At 37.8% G+C, this 15299-nt stretch overlaps 1 protein-coding gene across 1 annotated transcript in view; it reads left to right on the top strand.

Moving 5' to 3' along the window:
* The window catches only part of DPYD (dihydropyrimidine dehydrogenase), a 361699-nt gene that overhangs the window by 253409 nt on the left and 92991 nt on the right, over positions 1 to 15299 (top strand). The window contains 2 exon segments of the mRNA XM_075759993.1: positions 13152 to 13272; positions 14141 to 14260. Of these exon segments, the coding sequence (XP_075616108.1) occupies positions 13152 to 13272; positions 14141 to 14260 (241 nt within the window).

Raw genomic sequence — 15299 nt, 5'->3', positions numbered from 1 at the left:
ATACCTAGAATTATTAGAATAAGACCAACTGGGACGAGTGATATCCAATGTCTTCAAAAATCTCAGTGAGTCTACTTGGACTAATGGGGAGTGAAAAACAATGGAGGGAGGAAAAGAGCAGCCTACACCTGCTTGAAAGGTAGTAACAAAGATGCTGGAAGGGTAGCTACGAAGCGGGAAAGATGATTCTCTGTGGTATCAGATGATAGAGCAAGGGGAAATGGCCACAAATTGTGGGCTGAACTTTTCAGGGTGGGCATCAGGAGAAAAATTCACCGAGAGGGGATGCAGCAGAGGAACCTGTTGTCTAGCAGGGCTGTGTACTCTGCATCTCTGGAGTTTTCAGGGCTGGGGCAGGCAAAGCCCCTGCATCGACTGGTGCTGGCGCTTGTCCCACTCAGAGCCGCAGCTTGGTCTAGCTGCCCTCCAGAAGTCCATTTAGACTTTTGGTGGTTCTGTGGATTCGCCCTGTTCAGTTCCTGTCCAAAGGTGCTGCATTGTTTATACCAGAGATAGGAAAGGAGTAGCGGATAGGAGGAAGCACAAGGACTCACCTGTTCACTTGGTGTGAGATGATCAGTATGATAGAGAGATCTCAAGTCAAAAGCAACACATTAGTTAAATTTCCAAAGCACAGGGGATGCTTCTATACTTTTTAAAAAAACAAATCCCATATTCAAAGATCTCAGCTTAAGTGCAAGAACAGATATTCTTTATGCTATAAGCAAATATTTTAAAAGCTAATAACATCCTGGCTTATAAATATTTCTCATTAATTAGTCATACCTTCTAACCTCCAAAATATAAAAAAACCTTTGCCTATCTCAGCATTTAAGCTATAGGTTTGGGGGTTTGTTTGGTTTTTTAGTTTATATTGAAGGAAGTGTGTGTATGTCTCTTGTGAGCACTGAAATTCAGATCCTGGTGGTTTAACTCTTCAGATCATATGTAAAATGAACTTGCTTTGTGGTTCTTTTCTTATCTTTGTTTTCATTTTACGTAAACTGTACTTGCTACAGCCTCTGCTGCTGGCTGTGTTCATGTTTATTGCCTGCAATTAGGAGACAAGTTTTATAAAAGCCCACATTGCCTCATTCAGAAGACGACAAATCTGTTAGAAACAAAACAGAAAAAAAAAACCCAGCAAAAGCCCTGGTTACTCTGCGAGATGAGAACTGGCTGCATGGCACAATTAGATTTGCTCTGCTGTACCTTGGAAATAGGAAAGATGAGGCTGCTTTTTAATTGAAGTGCACAGCATAGCATGCTAATTTGCCGTTGCTCTGCCAGCAAGGAGCTTGAAGTATTTTAAATAAATGATGCCCCAAACAGAATTTGATTATATCTGTGTTCATGTGGCATTCTACTATCACCCTACAATAATATGCTGGTTAAGTATAATTCATTGAGTCCTGCAGGCAGTATTAGTTGTCTCTCTTCCCTTTTGTATCAGTTACTGCAACAAATTAATGCAAAGTGCAGCAGGCTGGTGTTACGCTGTGCTGTAGCAGCAGTGGGAACATTGCCACCCAAAATCCAGTGTAAACCCGTATAATCGAAGTGAGGTTTGTGTTGCTGTTTGCACTGGAGTTTCAGGATTTGTATGTCTTGTGGTTCTCTTGCATTGGCCACTGCCATCTGATTTGGCTGGCATGTCAAGAAGGTAAGTCCTAGCTGACCTCGCTGTCATGTGTCTGTCGGTGCCCTCCAGTGCTTTGGGGCATGTTTCAACCACACGACCTGTTTCAGTCGTGTTTCTCAGAGTTGGAACTGTTTCTAAGATACTGAATTTCTGTACGTTTCATAAAACTAGGCAGCGGGGTAGGGGAGAGGCATTGTCCACCGCCCGAGCTGATGGATGTGAACAGGAGCCTTAATAGTCCAGCTGAGGGAAAAGCTCAGGCAGATGCAGGAAATTCAATCACAAGGCGCAGACTCCTCAGAAACAAGGATTCCTTGATTCAGGCGGTGATGGTGGTACTCTGCGTGTGCGGAGATGTGCTGCGTTGAGTGTTGTTTTGCTGGGAGGGCATTTGGGATGAGCAGGGAGGAGGCACGCGGCTGCTGGCCTCCTCCAGCTCCTGCGAACGGAGAGCTAAGCACGCTTGTTCACAGGCCAGGTGTGTTTCGTGGGCTTATGTTCCTGGCTGCCACACTGATCGTGGCCGTGTGTCATCCTTTATGGTAGTTCGGTTTTGTTGTTTTAACGTCTTTGGATGAGTTTTTCACCTTCCCTGGTTTCATATGTGTCTCTTCCCTTTCTCTTTGCATTCCCTCCTTCTTTAAACCCCTCCTCATAAAGTAAACACTTTGCTGAGATGCCGTCAAAGTAACAGTTGACGCATGAGATATTTTGCTGGAAATCTGAACAGAAAAAGCTTGCTGACTGTGGTCACTCCTGGGTTGGTGACATCACTCACCTTCCTCCAGCACCAGAGCATTCATTTCCTTTTCTGTTGCCCTCATGGGATTCAGGTTTGATTAAATGTCACTGTTTAAATGGATTTCTTCCATGTCTTTAGTTCCATATGTCCTTTATGTGTTCATGTATTCTATTTTTTGTAACATGTAAAAAGAGACAATAATGAGGTATGACAGTTAATTGGTATTTTGTCTTAAGAATTCTGTTTTTTCATAGACTCAAGAAGAAATGAATTAAGATGCAAAGTTTAATAAATTCGTTGTCAGAACGCTATTTTGTAATTTCGTATTGCAGTTTGACAACATTTAATCCACTGTTATTGCTTTGAAAGATTTTTAATTGAATTTCTCAAAAGACAAAATGTAAAATAAAAAGGGATTATAAATAGGACAGTAATATTAACAGCAGTACTAACTTGCTGAAACTTTTTAATGACATGGTATGGCTGTTAATAAGGTTTTAAATACTGTTTATCTGTGGTGACTTTTTATTTCTATATGGAAAGCATTCTCTACAGAAAGGATTTTCTTAGAAAATGTAAAAGTGATTCTGTTTCCTTGAAATTGATGAAGACGTGAAATCAAGTTGGGGATAACCTTATTTTCGGTCTCACTATGATGGAAGCATGTCAGCTGGAATTCACATTATGGATGACAGATGTCACAAAGAAGGTCAGTTCAGCCAAAATACCAGTGACCTGCCACTGTTTAAAAAAGAAACTAAAAGATTTGGGCTGTTTTAATGACACTTCAGTAGCCTAACTGCAACGGAGGAAATAGTGAGGGTGTCCCAGAAAGAAAGAAAACTGTGATTTTTTTAAAAAAGCAATGGCAACCTGTACTTATTCTTGCAATTGTATTTGAATGCACTAAGAAGCTTTCAGGAAAGGGGAATGTAAAAAACTCAGGGAAGCATATTTCTGTGGCCTACATGGTTAAATGTTTGGGTTAAATGTGCAGATCCTGTGGGCTGCTTTGCCTTTGGATAGGTGCTTGCAGCATAATGTGTTGCAGTTGTTCATACCGATCATGTCTGGTAAACAGACATTTACTGGAAAAGAAATGTTCAGCAACAAGTATGTATATGCAGGTAAAATAAAATATTTTAAGATTGTTCATCTTGGCGCGTAATAAAAGTTAACTACGCAGTACACATTAATAGCTTTTTCTTTCTATGGTTTCAGTTTTATGCCACCATTTGATAAAGTTAATTAACAGTGTGTTAACTAGTCTCTTAGCTGCCTACATGAGAATTTTCTGGACTAGGCTCATACTTTTTAAATTTTGCCTCACCTCTGAGTAAAGTTGGTGCGCTGGGAGGCTTGCTCTGTAGAGTAGACCAAATCTGAATACAGGCCCACATGATGATCATTTTAACACTGAGTGGAAAATCCTTCTCAGACCATAGGTTTAAAATTCCTGAGTTTAGTGCTTTCAAAGATTTATGGTTTCCTCAATTAGTTGGTATTTTCTGCCTCTTTATTATAGGAAAGGACTAAGAGCTTGCCTACCTGACCACAAGAAAAAGCTATTTGTAGCTACAGCACTCATATTCCGGTTCTATGCTTCCCCTTAAAATATTTCATATATGATGTAAACCTAATCAAACCTTTATGCCTTCTAGCAGGTAACCTCTGCATGAACTAAAGAGCTGAAATATTGTTTGATCATGTTGCATACCACTTTTTTACAGTGATATGGGAAACATTATTCTGGTTGGCTAGAAACAACCAAGATAAAATATTTTGTTCTGTCAGGGGTAAAAAGGCATTTTTATTAGTCAACACTGTACATATACTAATGCCTTTGACAAAGAAATCTTTCCAGTTAGTATCTCCAAGAAGTTTATAAAATGTAAACGTGCAGTTTCACATTTTTCACTTGGAATGTTTAGGCCCGATTGGTATCGGAACAAATCATTTGCTAATTTGAACTGTCAGTATGTGCTTCACCCTTGCAGGCCAACTATTATTGACCTTGATTCTGACAACCAAAGAAAATAATGGTTGTATCTAACTCCTTTAATGTTGCATTAAAATCAATAGCTGTAAATAGTGATTGCTACAGTTTTAACTGACCTATCTCAATGAAACATAAAGAGATCTTTTCCTATCATATAAGATAACAATTAAGAAAACCCCAACACCTTATAGTTAATTTTAAAAGTAGGAAGTTTTCTAACAATGATGTTTCTTCTGGTTGCTTAGTTTAACATTTTAAATTTCTTTTTTAAAAAACAAAAACCAAACAAATTTGGAATAAGGAAAAATGTTATGGTTCAACCACCTACGCAGGGAGAGGACTCAGTTTTCAAAATAAATTCAATTGCTTTTCTTTTAGTGCTGAGGAAAAAACAAAAAGCTTTTATGTGCTCTGAAAAGGGAGTAATTGCGAAGCTGACTAAAGACAGCCACAAACCTTTCAAGTCTCAGTTGTGCTTGATCTTGACATCCCTCTTATCGTTGCTCTAGCTCCCAACACAAATCTATGTTTTGTACTTCTGTCTACCGGTCAATCAAAAATTTCCAGCTCATTTTTGACCTTGTCTTCACGCTGGTTATCTTTTCAGTCATTAGGTGCCACATTATCAAAGAAGGAGTGTAGGAGTGTTGTGCTGCTAATAAAGAATCCAAAATGGCTCTCCCACACAGCACTTTGATAAATGTGTTCTTGAGTTTGGATACTGACCTGTGTTAATATTGGCAGCTATTAGATGAGATATGTTAAAAAGCTTTGGAGTGTTGCTTTTGTTTGGTTGGTTTTTATGGGTTTTTTTTAAACATACTGTTAAGCGTCGTTCATTTGTGCAGCTCTGGTAGTGTACTACAATAAGGAAACAACTTACTGTTCCCATTTTTTCACTTGGAATAGAGAGAGGTGATCAAAGGCTATTTGTCTTATGCTTTTAACTTCTTTCAAAGGTTGTAATTGTAGAGCTGGAGAAGGGAGAAGTAGTGATTGCCATACCAAATGAGAGTAAGAAAGGAAAGGGAAATGGAGATCTGCTAAAATTGAAATTTAATGAAATTCTGATTCTGTCAAAACCTTTTATGAGTCTTTTAAGATTTATTTGGCTAAACACTGTTAAATTTAAAGTTCTGTTTTTTTAAGAGCACCTATTTTTTTCTTTAGTTTTTCAAAGTAGCCCTAACTTTGAGAAGTAGGAACCACAATGGTGTCATAGTCTCATGTTAGCTTTTCTCAATGCCTGCTGTTATCTCTCCCAGTACAGACAGGGTCTCAGAGCTTTGACTTCTCAGCTCAGCCATGACCAAAGCGTGGACATAATCCAGAGTGACTTGATTTTGTCCAGTCACACACTGGTATCACTAGAATAAACGAGACTCTCAATTAGGCTCCCCCAAGTGGAACTTGCAGTGACTGATCTGAAGAGCAGCTGACCAAATCATGACACCATGTTTGCAGCTTTACTTTAAAGTAACAAAGTCCTGGAATCTAAGAATGGAGCTAGATGGCAGGGTGTTTTTAGTTCTTATAATTTACCACAGGAAACAGTAAAAATAAAAAATAAAAAAAGGTTGAATCAAGTCTCTGGACTCTTGCTTAGATTTTTACTTTGGCAAAAACATCTATAAATTGGGAGTCATTGCTCCCTAGAAATATAAAAAAATAAAAATTAAATTAAAATAAAAAATATAAATATAGTTTTTACATGGTTTTTGAGTGATAATGTTTTTTGCCTGAGTGAAAAGACTATAACAAAAATGAACGTAGGCTGAGAAAGCTAATGGGAATTTTCTAGGCTATACTTCTGCATCTTAATCTGCAGTATTTTGTAAGCAAAATTGTGCTTGTTTCACTAGTAGTATATGTTTGGTTATATAACCCATATGATATAACTTCAGTTTAAAAATATTACAGTTTTTGCTGAAATTATTAAGAGAACACTTACTATGTAGACATAACATAAATGTCTTAATTTACACAGTAGACTTCTTTTAAAAGATTTTTTTTTTTTTTTTAAAGAAGGGAGCATTTTAGAGTATGTAAGGGAATAGAAAAGAAGTATATCCTTGAATTAAACCAGTGAGCAATAGTCACAGTACATATTGTTGCTATGGTAGTAGCTAAATGGTAACTATGTGGACCTTGCGTAATTCTTCTCATATGAATCTCTGATTTTTTAGAAATTCTTCAGAAAAACCTGGAAACCCTACAACCTCCCTTCATATGGAAAAGACCTCTTATTTCAAAGTGCAAGTTAGTTAATAAAGGCTGAAGGTCTCAACTGGAATTAAACATTTTGGTCCTCCCAGAACAAGATATGAAATTATCCATTTATGGACATTTTTGATTTTTTTTATCCTGAATAGGGTTTTCCTGTACCAGTTTTTTGAAGATGCCTAATGAGATATTGTAGCATTTGTTTTGGGTTTTTTTCGGGTTGGGTTGGGTTTTTTTGCTAAACTAATGGAAAAAGCTTCCACTACCTTCAGTGCACTTTGGATCTCACGCCAAAAGGCAATACAGTATTGACTGAAAAAGAGGCATGAATTCACATACTGTCATTATCTCTAAAAGTTTATTTTGTGGCATTGGTTTCACATTACATCATATCATAGATTCTAGCCAGAAGGATATAAGCTCTCATCCAGCAGCTATGTTTTTGTGAGATTGACCAGGCTGACCCAAAGCCTCTGAAGTCATTTAGGCATTTTTTGAAATTTTTCCTAATATATATAGATAGCATCACATACAACTGTGAAAACTGTTATTCCTGCCTTAGGTTAAACTGCCTCATTTCTTTCTTTTTTGACAGCTGCGGTCAATAGATGTTGACCAAAAGCTGTCAAATTTCCTGAGAAATGAGGAAGCATTTTTTACTCCAGATGAGTAGTAGAGAGTTATTTGTGTTCTGTCCTGGGAATTCCTTCCCTTAATTTGACAGGCTTTAAACAAATTGTTAACTTTAATTAAGTTTGAAATGGGACAAATACACAATCTAAACTGCCCCTTTCTAGGATGTGAGAAGGTAGTAAAATTAACCATGAGATTCGGAAATGGTGTCTCTTTTGCTCTAGTGATTGACTGCAATTTTATATTTAGGTGCTGTGGAAATTTTGGGTAGGTTTAGAGATAGTTTCATGGACATCTCATAGGAGGAAGGAAAAAAGATAGCTGGGGAAAAGATCAATAGTAATATGGAAAAAAAAAAAAAAAAAGAGGTGAATGCTAAAGATACTAATTTACAGTGCTTTAAGCTGAAATTCCCATACATTTTCTTCATGTTTGAAGGAACAGCAAAACAGTAGCTCTTCACACACAGAGACTTTTTTTTTTTTTTTTTTAGATTCTTATTTCCTAATGGAATTCTGGATCCATGTTTGATCTGAAAAAGAAATACATGATAGACACATATAAAAAGCATTTAAACTAACAGCTTATCAGGCTAACAAGTCCTCAGAACATCTGTGGGATCTTTGTAAAAGATACAGATCCAGACCTACACGCCGAATAGGTGAGGAATCTGTAGAAATGATCACTACTCACTTTCTAAAGCTGCTCGAAGCGTATCCTGCCCCTGCCTCCTGCACCGCAGGTCGTGGCAGGTGGTGCCGTCGTAACATTCACAAGGCAAGGGTGGCACGGCCCGGAAGACAGTCTGCCTCCTGCGTGCAGGTTATCTGCAGACAGGGAAAGATTCTTTTCTCCTTTTTTGTTTTTCAGATGAGGGTGCATTTGAATCCTTGTGGGCTCTCAGACAACCGTTTGACTGAAGATAGGTTTAACTCTTCCCTTGTAGACTATCGTTGAATGAAACAGTAAAGTGAGAATAGGACATTAATTAAATTTAAAAGCCAAATATTTCAAATTCTCACTTATGAAGTTTTTCTTAGGCTACGTAATTCCCGAACATAAAAGCACTCCCCCCTTTTCCCATAGCTACCCAAACTATTTTGGAAAATGTATCTACTGTGCAGAATAAGGAAGTTAACTGTAGAATTTTCATATTAAAAATTCCTTCAATGATAATGGATGTAAGGGAGATACAAGATTTTTTTCCGAAGGGCCGGTACAGAAAGAAAATCTGTCACCAGAAGAATGGACTGATGAGGGACTCGGTGCCACTTGCCTACTAACCATATATAAGAAATGCCATGTCAGCTTCATGGGTGTTAAATTAATATAAAGACAAAATAAGTCCTCTGTAACTTAGTATCAGTATTTAAAACTGCAAATGCATTGACATAATGTATGATTTAGCCATGAAAGTCACTGGCAAGAGATATATATGAGAATAGTTTTGTGGCCATCAAAGACTTGAGGTTTATGAGGAAGATCAGACTTACGCTCACATTAAATAGAATAAAGTATTTTCATTTCTGAAACTTTGTTGTTTAGGTCATTGTAGTCAGTGATAGATGAGATTTAAGGACTTTACATGCAAGGTCCTAATGGATCTTGCATCATTCTCTGTGCCATCTAGAACTTCCCATCATCACAGTCAGGATAATGGACTTGCACAAATCATCATCATGACCTATAACGATAACTCCAGTAGTTCTATGTAAGAAAGCCTTCATACATATGTAAAATGAGGATTCTGTCTGAGAAGAGTTATCTTTTTATACTTTCCACAGGTGCGTACCCTGTTCTTAGTGAGACAGAACTGCCACCATTATAGTAATTGGGGTGGAGTGAAGATTACATGGTATGGTCCATTTTCTGTAGCACTAATTAGACAAGTTCAGCTAATGTGCTCTACTGAGTGGTAACCTTCCTTCTGAAGTTCTTGGGGGAAATTCTGTAACAGGTTTATTTTTATGACATCTTTCAGCCTGACATTTGTATTCTTTTTGCATAGTCAAGAGAAGCATGTTCGTTACCCTAAAGTAATTGTATTTCTGTCTTTTGCATTACTGAAATACTCTGAAAAACTGATTAAATTCTAGTATTAAAAATATTTCTTTTGTTAATGTGGAAAGTATCTCATAGTTTAAGGTATTCTGAAAAATCAAGTGCAGTTTTCTGCCAGACAAAGCTTTCCAGATCCTTATGCAAATGACTTGGTACCAAAACAAGGTGAGTTTGAGGAGGTGCACCTCAGTCTATCTGACTGTCCTGTCTGCATTTATTAAACAGGGATAATAGTACTTCCCTATCTCAGAGAGGTGTTCTGGATACAGTGCAAAGATTGTGCAGCAACAGGATAATGCAAAAACACTGCAAGAACATTGAAAATAGGTCATAGTAAAAATTTCCCAAATTTCAAAAATCTACAGCCAGACATTTCTGTGATAATCTCTTCATGGTTTTGTTTCTTTCCATGAAACACAAGGAGGAGTGACCTACTCTATGCACAGCGTTTTCGCACTCCTTTTTAAACATGCAGGATGTATCTGCCTTGGGGGTGAGAGGACGCGGGATTCATCTCATTACCGATGCCAAATGCAATCAGTAGACAACTTGCTGCTTTAATTTCTGAGGACTTACTCTTATAGTTATGGTTGTAGTTATGCTTATCATGTGATCATTTAGAAAAAAAGGTGGATAGTTGTTTTTCCTCTAGTATATCTACCCATTGGCAATGAGTAGTTAGGATTAAAAGCTCCATCTAGCCCAAGGCTATAATGCATATTCAGGAAAAATGATTTTGTACTGCTGCTTAGGGAAGTAGAGAGACAACCCCTGTAACATTCAAATCTCCTGTGCCTTTGGAATAAACAAGCAATATTTGATTAAGAACAGGAAGACAGAAGACACACTGATGTACATCTCATACCAAAAGAGACTTTATATGGTATTAAATTACCAACAGATTCCTGTAGGTACAGTGCATGAATCAATATTATGTTTTAGCTGATGAGAATTTCACCAAGCTTCGATTTAGATGGCATTTGTTTAAAAAAAAAAACCCAAAAAACCACACACACAAAAAACCAGCAGATAAACGAAGTGTGCTACCAACGGGTGTTACAATCCATTGAAGCATTTGTTCATTCTTCTGGATTGACACACAGAGCAATATTATGCTACACATTCCGTAACAATCGCACTGTGTCATCGTTAACGAGAGAACTAACAAACGTAGTTATGTGTAATAGAAGATAATTTATAGCAACATGATCGACTTTGAACCAAAAGCATTAAAATCCTGCACTACATTAAGCAGAATAATATTTTAGTTAGTTCATATTGTTGATTTTGTGAATGCAAATGTCCAGCTGTTTTTAAGGCTAATAATATTTTACATATCAAGCCATTTAGAAAATATTTCTTAACTATGCAGGCTTCATCCACACTTTATCAATGATAAAAGCTGCAGGCACTTTTATAGAGTTGGATTGGGGTAAAAAAGATATTTATGTTGTATTAGCAGTGACAGGTATTTTTTGTAATGTGATTTACGGGCCTCAAGATTCATTCTTTTACAAGTTATATGCTCATCCTTCAATGTTTTATATATCCAGTCTCTGATAAGAATCAGTAAATGCAATTTGTAAATTGGGGTCAATCTTTCAGAAATCCAAGTAGACGGTAGGCCCTGAATCAGCAGAATGAATTGGGCAAAATGAAGCCTGTACATAGCCTCTTCAAAACTAGTTTTTGGTGCCACCTTGTTAAATTTGCACCTGAGTGTAAAACTTGCTGAATATGATAAATTAATATTCTCAGAAATCTTAAGTTTTGAACTGCATTGCAAATTGGGATAATTTCATTAGTCAATGATTGCACTTAGAAGTGAATTCTCTATTTCTAATCACTTAAATCTTTCTTGAAAGTTATGTTCTTGTGTGAATTCATCTCCTTCAGTTGAGTTTTCAAATTATTTTCCTATTAAGTTACCTGTGGTTGTATGGGTACCAAAAATGGGCAGGTTTCCAAGACTGATACAAGTGAGCCTTTCAAAAGGGCTTTGTCTAAACATGTGCTGTGCAATCAGATATTTAAAGTGTTTACTAGCTTGAGAAATTGAAGACCCATCTATTGCATTTGTTGCATTAATCTTGGTGTGGGAGAAGCAGAACTGATGGAAAATGAAGGTCTTTACTTTTGGGGAAAAAAAGGTCAAATTATCATTTATTAAGAAAGAGAAACTAGTTAAATTGTCTTAGGTTGGATAGAAATTGGGTTTATATAAATGAAAGAGATCTCCCAATAAGTTATTCAATGTGGATTAAAATAATTGTATTTTTTTAAGTGTTAGTGTGGGTCGGAGTAAGAATTTTTATGGCAGCACTATAAGCACGATGAAGTCAGCATAATGAGTTATGTGGTGCCAACATCCTGAACATTATTACAAGGATTTCTAAGGAGAAGAATTAACATAAAGGATATACAATTCATGTCTTCTCGAGGGTCTCTCGTTTCTGCATTGGACCTCAAGGAAATTCAAAACAGAAATGAAAGTCGACGATGCAGCTACCTTCATACTGCCAGTGCAGTGTTCGTACATATTTCATGGCAGCGGCATGGGCGGGGAGATCACAGTTTTTATTGGAATGGCACAGCTAGGTCTCAGGGGGTTACTGTTCATGTCTAGCACTGTGTACTTTCTAGGAACACAGCCTGTGGGGATTTTTGTTTGTATTTAACCATTGGTGCAAAAAGAAAAAACAACAAGGGGATATATTTCCTGTGTGTTCACTAGACAGACAACCTTGGTGTCCACTGGATTGTTTTAAACTAAACTTCATTTAGGCTCATCCCATTTTCAGCTACTACATAGCAATGCAGCTTTCTGAGTTTTTACAACATCCAAATGGGAGAAAATTATTCATATATGACAGACTTAATTATCTGAGAGAGTGATAAAGATTTAGTAAATGTAAATAATTGCTGCGGTACCAATTATCCTACCCACAGGTTATACTTGTACTAAATCTTGTAATAGCACCATTCAATTTTTAACCAGATCACGCACCATGTTCTATGTGCATCAGTATTGCAAATTTTAAGGTATTTGTTGAAGAGCATTATCAATAGCCAACAAAAAAAAGCAACCAGCCATACCCTAAGAATTATATTGAACAATAACCGTTTTATGTGCTAGACGCAGAAGGTTAGTTCCACTGAGCTGATTTCAGTCGAAAGCACAGCTGATTACTGTCTACATGAGATGTATTCCATAAGGGAAGTAAATGCCTGGAATCAGGAAAAGCCACCACTTGAAGATTTCGATTTCTGGCTTTAACAGAGAAGATTTTGATCTTTCATTTACACTATGGCCATCCCAGGTTATTCTCTGAAGTCAGGGGAGAGTTCAGAAATGCTGAATTGCATTCTGATAGCCCTGCAACCTCAACTCATCCTTGTTGTGCTGATAGAGATGCGATCAGCCAATGCTCCAGGTTCACATTATTTTATAGGATACCGGTTATTTTCAATATACCTTACATAGAGTGAGTCATTAAAACTGAAAAGTAATTTTTAAAATAAATGGGTAAAGAAAGTCCCTGTCACCCAAATTGATATTTTCCCCTCTTTGGGAAGGGAACATTTTGTGATATCTTTGTCTTTTGGAGAGAAAAAAAAAAAAAAAAAAAGGCAAATTTTCCTTTTTTCATGAACTAACCTTTCTGTAATGGATTTGTAGTTACTCGATGTGTCTGAAATAAGTTAACTGATGAGATGAGGTTCAGTCCTGATGTGTAATTTCACAAAATCACAGTATAGCCACTTATAGCAAAGTTTTCAATTTCCTTGATATACCTTTTGTTCATATTACTTTTAATTATGTTTTATATTTATCTGACCTATTTGAATAGGATCCAGAGCTGGTGCGGAACATCTGTCGCTGGGTTAGACAAGCTGTTCAGATTCCTTTCTTTGCCAAGCTGACCCCAAATGTCACTGATATTGTGAATATTGCGATGGCTGCGCAAGAAGGTAACCGACAAGCTGTGCAGATTTACTAATTTGCTGGATGGGGGAAGATAGGGGAGTTGCTGGAATAATAACAAATAACATCAGAAACTAATACGAAAATAGTTTATTTGATGTATTTAGCGTAAGCACAGTGATTGAAGGCTTCCTAATTTTGTCTATGATTCCAGAATATAGCAATATATGAAGAGAACTATATTAACAGTAAATCATATACGTTTGTGCGTGTGTTTGCACGCTTCTGTTTCTGTCACATTTATACATTTACCATACCACTGTAAATTCCCCTATACGTACATTTAGTAGTGAAAATGGCATGTGTCTCCTGAGAAAACAGAAATACACCATTTGAAGGTGTGTATATATATTTTTTTTCCCTTAGAGCTTAAAGTACAACATGGAAGGAAATTAAGTTTGCAAGTAGGCATATTAATCCATCACTTGGAACCGTGGTCACCGTTTCTGTGTCACATCATTCATTTCACCTTGCCCCTCACAAGTCTGGAGGAGGAGACCCTGTGCTGGGGCACCTCCGGGTGTTGAACAACCACTGCAGCAGGTTCTGCCCCACGCAGCTGAAGGGCAGAGGTCTGCCTGCCAGCCCCAGTGTTTCCCACGTGCTGGCTCGTAGCCCTTACAGCTCCTGCAACTGAGGCAGCCTGCCTGGAAGCTAGCGTTAAGTTTATCAGCCCAGGATTGGTCTTAAGGACCCTTCTGCGCATCCCCTTGCCGTTTGTTGCTTTCTGTCTTCAGCTGTTTATTTGAATTTCTAGTTATTTCACAGTTTCACAGTTTTTTTCTGTTGTATTTTTTCCTCTCTTGTTCTTATACGCATGATTTAACAAAAAGTGACTGACCTTTTCTTTCACAGGTGGCGCAGATGGTGTTACAGCCACCAACACCGTGTCAGGACTGATGGGACTGAAAGCAGACAGCACACCTTGGCCAGCAGTTGGTAGAGGACTGAGGACCACATATGGTGGCATGTCAGGTAGGTGTTGCCCTTTTTGATGCATGGTACTTCCTTGGAGGCTTTCAAAACATCAGGAGGTCCTTGTAGTGGGCTAGAATATCATGTCTGCAGTCGCACTGAGTCCTTAAAGCTCACCGCTGGTCAATGTTTCTAATAGTCATGACAGATGGAACAGATTAAGTGTGAAGGCTCTTGGGTTGCCCTTTCCTTAATGGTAAAGCGCTGCATCAGAATACTGTGATGGGGTCACTGGAGAGGGAAGGAAATCTCTTCTCTCTTGACCCTCGCTTTTCCTCAAATTTTTCATTCTGTCACAATTGTCAGGCCCCACGTTAGACAGAGGCTAATGAAAGGGCATCGCAGGGGAAATATCAACAGTCCAAACGCAGTGTATGTTTCATAGCCTGAACTCCAGCCTTCCTCCCTCCTTCCCACAGAGTGCACCTCTTCCAAGGAGGTTATTTCCTCCTCTTCCCACTGTGGTAAAAATGATAGACTGTATTAGGCAAATATATGCATATTTTTGTAGCCTATTCCTTGAGATATACAGGAATATCTTGTGTAGAACATATTTCCTAGTCCTGCTTCACAGTTTAATTTTAAAACCGGCAGCAAAACTTTTACACTCCAGTTCAGTGCCTGTGCACACTAATGTATTAATCTATTGACCCTGTGCACTCTGTTGCTGTGACAACATGAACTTGGGCCTGCAAAGACAATACTGTGAGCTTCTTGACTTTACTGGTATGGAGATTAGTCTCCTTGGTGATAGACATAGCAGTAAATATACATAACAGAAGCAATAGCATCCTCCTGCTTGTGTCAAACTCTATTTTATCGGACCCGCCTCCTACCTCACCCCAAAAACATAATCAGAGGAGGCCAGACAGGCAAAAAATACTTTATGTGGCTGGTGTTATCCTTAGAGAACCGTAAGAAATGTAGCAAAGATAACTTTTAAACAAACTTTAATTCAGACAAGTGTATTCAGTGGAAAATTGCCTTATTGCCTTAGATAACTACATGGAATTTGGAATTTTTTAGAGCTGAAAAGTAA

This window comes from Balearica regulorum, chromosome 8 (assembly GCF_011004875.1).
Source record: "Balearica regulorum gibbericeps isolate bBalReg1 chromosome 8, bBalReg1.pri, whole genome shotgun sequence".
NCBI lineage: Eukaryota > Metazoa > Chordata > Aves > Gruiformes > Gruidae > Balearica > Balearica regulorum.
This window is presented reverse-complemented; position numbering and strand designations above follow the sequence as displayed.